Raw genomic sequence first — 6,654 nt, forward strand, 5'->3', positions numbered from 1 at the left:
CGGAGCCGAGCCGAGTCGTACCACGTAGTGGAAAAGCGCCATAAGGGAACCCCAAGAAGCCTGTATCAGATTTAAGGCCATAAAAAGTCTTAAATGGTACAAGAAAGTCTTAATTATGATTTCAAGAGGTCTTAAATGTGGGGACAGAAAGACAAGAATTGCAATATAGCTTAATGTGACGAATAAACTTCAAAAAGCTATGATTTCATGAAATAAACATGAGCGCTGCACGTTTCAAAGTTAGGTGCTGCCTGCCGTTGCAGTGGTTTTCAAAACTGTCCTGAAGCTCCAGCACTTTCGTCCCTCATCTAACACACCCGATTCAACTCGTCAGCTCATTAGTAGAGACTTTAAGACCTGAAGTGGGTCAGAAAAGGTAAAGAGAAAATACGATGTGTCAGATCCACATCATGTTCAGCATCTGCAGCTCTTAAAGCAGCCAAAATAACCTAATAACCCAGCTGCTGTGATGTCTGTTCATCAAAGAACAAAAGAAAAAAGAGGAAATCAATAACTTTTGTAGCTTTAAGGATTCATCTATTTTTAGTTTAGAATTTAATGTTTGATAACTGCATTCAATTTCTGTATATTTCCTACTTGCTGAAGGGCACTGGTAGCTAAATATGACATTTATAATTATTATAGTTACTGTAATGTTGAATCTCCTAGAGACATCAGTAGTATTGGTATCAGTGATACTCGCCTTCAGACAAATAAAATGATGCCATTAAACAAATATTAAAGATATACTGTCTTTATGTTGTTTCTATATTAATTTGAAGATTGAATGTGAAATTATTGCAATATAAAAGTATATTAAAAAACGTTAATGTTAGGTGGGATTAATCGCGATTCATTTCAGAAACAAATGTGCGATTAATTAGTGAAATTTTTTTTAATCGATTGAAAGCACTAATATATATATATATACAGTGTATGTATACAGGTGCATCTCAATAAATTAGAATGTCATGGAAAAGTTCGTTTATTTCAGTAATTCAACTCAAATTGTGAAACTTAATTTATTGAGATGCACCTGTACATATATATATATATATATATATGACGTTTAATTTAGTATGACATTTAATATGTGGAAATGAATCAGATACAACACATAATAATATTTTATAACTTTATATAGCATATTGCCATTTTATTCACAGTAAATATTGAAAAAGTTTAAAGGACACCTTCCACAGAAGAAAAAACTATGAAACCGATTACAGTGAAGTCACAAAAAAAATTACATAGAATTTTATTTGTGCCAGATGTAGTACCACATCTGAGTGTGTTCATTTGACCACAGGCAAACTGATCGAGATCGAGCAGCAGAGCCTGTTGCACACCACCATGCGTCCTGGCTGGGAGGATTTAGTGCGCCGGTGTATGCAGATGTTCCTGCATCGTAGTGAGGGTCAGCCTTGGTCCTACAAGAGACACTATCATGAAGGTATGTGGTAATACACCTACATGGATCTTTTCTCAGCTCAGCTCAGCTCAGCTTGATTCTTTCCATTAAGTGCGTAAATGAAGTAAATTGCTCCATAGAAATTATGTTGAAAGACAAAATGGAAGTGTGAATTCTGTAACTTGTTAAAATGGGCGCAGAAATAAAACCATGCTGCTTTAGTGCTGCTTTTGCATGCAGTGTGAACTGGGTTTGACAGATTGGAAACATGTTTTATTAATGTTGTTTGTATTCTTCTTCTTTTCAGCATATGTTCATGGTAGAGCAGAGACTCCACCCTATCGGTTCTCTTTGTCAGATGGCACTCCAGTAACGGCACAAACGCGCAGCGAGCTCTGCCGAAACCCTGTCACCAATGACCCGCTCACCTTCCTCTCTGCTCATCTTCTGCAGAGGTTTGTTCCCCTCTACCCAAAGTCAACAGTTATATACTGCTTTGATTTTACATGAAAATACCTCTGTGTTCTCCTCGCCTTAACTTATATCTCTTTCACACAGGGAGCAAAATGGGTACAGGCCCAATCAGGGTGGTGTAATGCGATCAGCTATGGGCAATGCCAATCTGAATGCCCAAATGGGCATGGGCAATACCAGAGGCTATGGTATGAACGAGCAAGGTCACATGGGACCCAGAGGAGGAGCTATGTATGGCCCAGGCAACAGGATGAATCAAATGAACCCGATGCATCAGATGAATCAAATGAACCAGATGAATTCAATGAATCAAATGAATATGAATCAGATGAATTGCATGAATCAAATGAGCACTATGAATCAGATGAATTCTATGAATCAGATGGGCCATCCTGGCATGAATCAGCACCAGCAGGGTCAATTTCACGGTGGTGGCTATGGTATGGGCATGACAAGTCCCTCCCAAGGAAGCCCTGGCATGAACCCTGCTCAACAGAATCTCATGGGGTCGCCACGGATACGAGGGAGTCCTAAAATGGGTGCAAGTCCCTTTTCTCCTGGAGGTAAGTGTCCTGGTTTTGCAGTTTAGAATGATGGGTGGAATATTAGGCCTGCGGAACAAAACTGAATTCTATTGAAAGTTCCTATTCCACTGAATTCAAACTTGTTATATAAGTTCTACACATCCCAAGTGTGTTTATTAGACATTTTAGCTAATTTGATAATCCTCTCACCTGCCAATAAATAAGGGTTGGACCCGATGGTTAAGTAGTTTACGTTTTTTAATTTTTATCCACCTCATTTTGCAACGCGGAAGTAAGCTATTCTCTATGAATTTCCGACTTATGATTCATTGGCTGCTTTACCTAGAAGAATGCAATAAATGGTGAACCTATTGCACAACAAACCAATGTGTTTATAATTACAATAATAGATTGAAATAATGTGATAAATAGTAGTTTGCAAAATTAAGCAGCATAATAGACTGTTTTTGTACAGCTAAAATAACTTGAAGTGAATGACACTGGAAGCCTTGCACTTTCAAGTTACAAATGGCTGCACGCACTCTTACATTTAAAAATAAGGTGGCTATTTTAACAAATTATATTGTATTTAAGTCAAATCTGCAGATCATCCCTTTCAACCATCAAAGGAAATGTGCAAAATGTTTTCAGATTCTACTGACCTAATTATACTGGTTGTGTTGTGTTTATTAGTGCTAAATTTGAAAACTAGCTCAAGATTTAGCTATACTTTCTTGATTTTACAGGCATGCACTCTCCCATGGGTCCTGTGGGTATGGGCGGCAATGGTGGATCTTCTTGTCCATCAGTTGGGAACACCTTCTCTAGCAGTTCTTTGAATGCCCTCCAGGCCATCAGTGAAGGTGTTGGCTCTTCTCTACCTTCAGCTCTCAACTCTCCTGCCCACAAATCCGACAGCTCTCCCAGCATCAACTCGACCCAGTCAAGTCTGCAAGGCCAGACCGGCAACAGCAAATCCAGCGCTGGTGACTCCAAGAGCCCGTCAAGTGCTCACAGCACAGGGTTAGATCAGCAACAGGCCTCTTCGTCGGAGACCACTGATAAACCGGACAGCCAGTCCAGCAAGGATGCTTCCACTGGGGTGGAAGTCAACCGGAGAGTCCCTGACGGAAAGGGCCACAAGAAGTTACTTCAGTTGCTCACATCTCCAACTGAAGAGATTGGTATTGGGACTGGTGGACCTGTCCCAGGACGTGCCTCCACTCCAATGGGTCCTGACTCAAAGGAGACAGGAAGTGGCATGATGAGTCCTTCATCGACGGGTGTGTCCTCCTCATCTGGTTCATCATCAGGAAATAGCGTAACTCAGCAAGGCTCGGGTGGAGTGTCATCCACAGCTTGTCCCAGTGGCCATCACAGCTCTCACACCTTACAGGAAAAACACAAGATACTCCACAAGCTTCTTCAAAATGGAAACACACCCGACGAGGTGGCTCGCATCACAGCCGAGGCCACTGGTAAGACCTCTCTTGGTTCAGAGCTCCCTGGCGCTGAGGGGAGGAATCTAGATCTCAAGCAGGAGCAGCACAGTCCGAAAGAAGGAAAAAAGCCACAAGCCCTCCTTCACTATCTCCTCAATAAGGATGACTCCAAAGAGCCCAATGCAACAGAGGTCAAGCCAAAGCTGGAGGAGCTGGAAGGGAGAGGGGCCGCTGGAGGGCAGGGGTCAGGGGTCACAACCTCCAATTCTAACAACCAGGAGGGCAAAGTCAAGATCGAACCACCCGTTGAGGTATTTACAGTTGATTCATACTTCTCATGTTGGGTTCATACTTCTATACTTCCCAATAACACATCTGTCCTATATATTGGGATTGATTTAATAATAAATATATACGTTTAACAAAATAAATAAATGTAATATATGCTACTACTGTTTTTTAAAGAAAGTAATACTTTTATTCAGCAAGGATGCATTAAATTGAACAAAAGTGACAGTAAAGACTTTTTTAATGTTACAAAGCTTTTCATCAAAGAATCCTGAAAAAAGTATCATGGTTTCCACAAAAATATGAAGCAGCACAACTGTTTTCAACATTAATAATAAAAGTTTTTTGAGCACCAAATCAGCATATTAGAATGATTTCTGAAGAATCATGTGACACAATTTAGCTTTGCCATCAAAGGAGTAACTTACATTTTACAGTATATCAATTTTTTTTAAAACAGACAAAAATGATTAAAACAGTCGTTTTAAATTGTAAAAATATTTCTGTTAAATTGTAATATTACTATTTAAACTGTATTTGTGGTCTCTCTCCCGGAATAATTTTTTCATTGATTAAACTGAAAGATTCTATGATTTTTATCAATATTATTGTTGTTACTTGTATGTTTTATAGTGATTGCTACTTAAGAAAATGTTATTATTGTAAATGATGTATTGAAATCATACTGTTAATGTTGCCATGAATATAGCCATTGTTGCTGATATGGTGATAAAACATAAATAAATAAATACATACATACATACATACTGTATTTGTGGTCAGATAAATAAATAAATATTAGATTAACTAAAAAATACCCTTTAATGTAATATAATTAATTATATTTTGAAAAAGCATTATAAGTCATTGCTTAAAAATCTGAGCTATGGTTTTAAAAACAATATAAAACTATCTTTGCACATTTTGACAACTAATACATTTTGCTTTGTTGATACGCAAAATTCTCATGCAAATTCAGAATTATTATTCTAACATCAATCCTTTGTTTTGTTTTTCCAGCTGGATAACTTGGAGAGTATTCTTGGAGGGCTAAGGAATTCTGGTTCTGGAATATTTGCTGATTCTGGAACTGGAGGAATGGAGGGGGGCAATAAGCAGGGCAATGGACCTAACAGCACTGCACATGGTGAGTCACAACACCTCGAGGGCCTCAAAGTCAGAATGGGGATGTTGAAAATTTGTTGTGACTAGATAACAACATGTAAAGTTTAATAGAAAATGTACTGGACGTATATTTTAAAAGTTACTGCTAATGACCATGTGGATGGCCAAAGAAAGCAGGCCATTTTTATTAAAGCAAATTGTATGCATTATTGTGTTCCAGACCGGGAGGGTGTTGGTATGGGTTCCGGTCAGCGTGTGCCCTTCCAGAGGGCAGTGTCTGTTGATGGTAAACCCCTGAGCGGGCCAGGCATGACTGGTAGGAGAAGCGCCCCTTCCTCTCTTGTCAAACAGGAGCATATTGACAACCAGATAGGCATGGGTGAGTCTCTCATATTTTCAAGTTTTGAACATTAATCTTATGTATGTAACTGTATAACTGTATATGCATTCATTCTTTAGCTGAATTTTAACATTTCCAACATGCTTTTCCCAGGAGGTCCAAACAGGCCAATGGGAATGCCCAATCGGCCCCCTATGGCAGGTGCTGGAGATTGGGGAATGTCCAGTTCCGGCAGTCCTGTTGGACACCCTGGCATGGGTCGCACAGGCATGGACCACAATCCTAAGAGCTTGATGGGAGGACCCATGGTTAACCGATCAAACAGCGTTCCTGCAACCAGATCCATGTTGCAGCAGCAGTTGATGGATATGGGTAAGTTCTGTTAACTTAAAACCAGCAGTGTGGGTCTATTACAACAGGTAGCACATCAAATTAAATTTTTCAAACTACATGATGTTGTTTTTGCAGGGCCTTATGACGTAGGAATGGGTAGGAATTCATTCAGTGGGCAGGCACCTCCACCACAGTCCCCTTCGTGGCCAGACAGTGGGATGGGAATGGAGGGAGCACAGAATGCAAACAGGTAATGTAAATGAGGCTACACTAGATCTACAGCTTGAGTTCATTTGCCTGCATTCAATTAATCCTAATGTTTAAAATGATGAAAAACAGTGTTAGCCAACTTGCTAACTTCTGCTAGACTTATTCACTGAAATGGACATTCCTCACATCGAGTCACACACCTTCTGTCCAAAGCCCATCAAAGTTGACAGCTCTTTCATGTCTGCAAAAAGGCATCATTGATAAATATTTTTCTTAATTCATTGTTTTTTGTGTTTTTTTGGAATCCCTAAACAGAAATGTATATGAAAACAAATGTATAAAAAAAAAAATATATATATATTTATTTGTTTGTTTGGAATAATAAAGTATGACCATTTTTTTTTTTTAAATAAGATGAATCTAAATATGAAATTAAAACGGTAGTAGGTGGTGGCTAGTCACTGTCTTAATGAATGAGTCATTGTCAATCATTAAACCAATTTGTTC

The 6,654-nt window shown here is 39.0% G+C and overlaps 1 protein-coding gene across 1 annotated transcript in view; it reads left to right on the forward strand.

Annotated features, from left to right (window-relative positions):
* LOC107696841 (nuclear receptor coactivator 3-like) overlaps positions 1-6,654 on the forward strand; it is a 53,896-nt gene that overhangs the window by 39,773 nt on the left and 7,469 nt on the right. The window contains exons 8-15 of the mRNA XM_016497355.1: positions 1,310-1,453; positions 1,719-1,866; positions 1,970-2,448; positions 3,156-4,162; positions 5,160-5,286; positions 5,485-5,643; positions 5,758-5,976; positions 6,073-6,187. Of these exons, the coding sequence (XP_016352841.1) occupies positions 1,310-1,453; positions 1,719-1,866; positions 1,970-2,448; positions 3,156-4,162; positions 5,160-5,286; positions 5,485-5,643; positions 5,758-5,976; positions 6,073-6,187 (2,398 nt within the window). The remainder of the gene's footprint in view (positions 1-1,309; positions 1,454-1,718; positions 1,867-1,969; positions 2,449-3,155; positions 4,163-5,159; positions 5,287-5,484; positions 5,644-5,757; positions 5,977-6,072; positions 6,188-6,654) is intronic.

Source organism: Sinocyclocheilus anshuiensis, unplaced genomic scaffold (genome assembly GCF_001515605.1).
Source record: "Sinocyclocheilus anshuiensis isolate Anshui unplaced genomic scaffold, SAMN03320099.WGS_v1.1 scaffold710, whole genome shotgun sequence".
Taxonomy (NCBI): Eukaryota; Metazoa; Chordata; class Actinopteri; order Cypriniformes; family Cyprinidae; genus Sinocyclocheilus; species Sinocyclocheilus anshuiensis.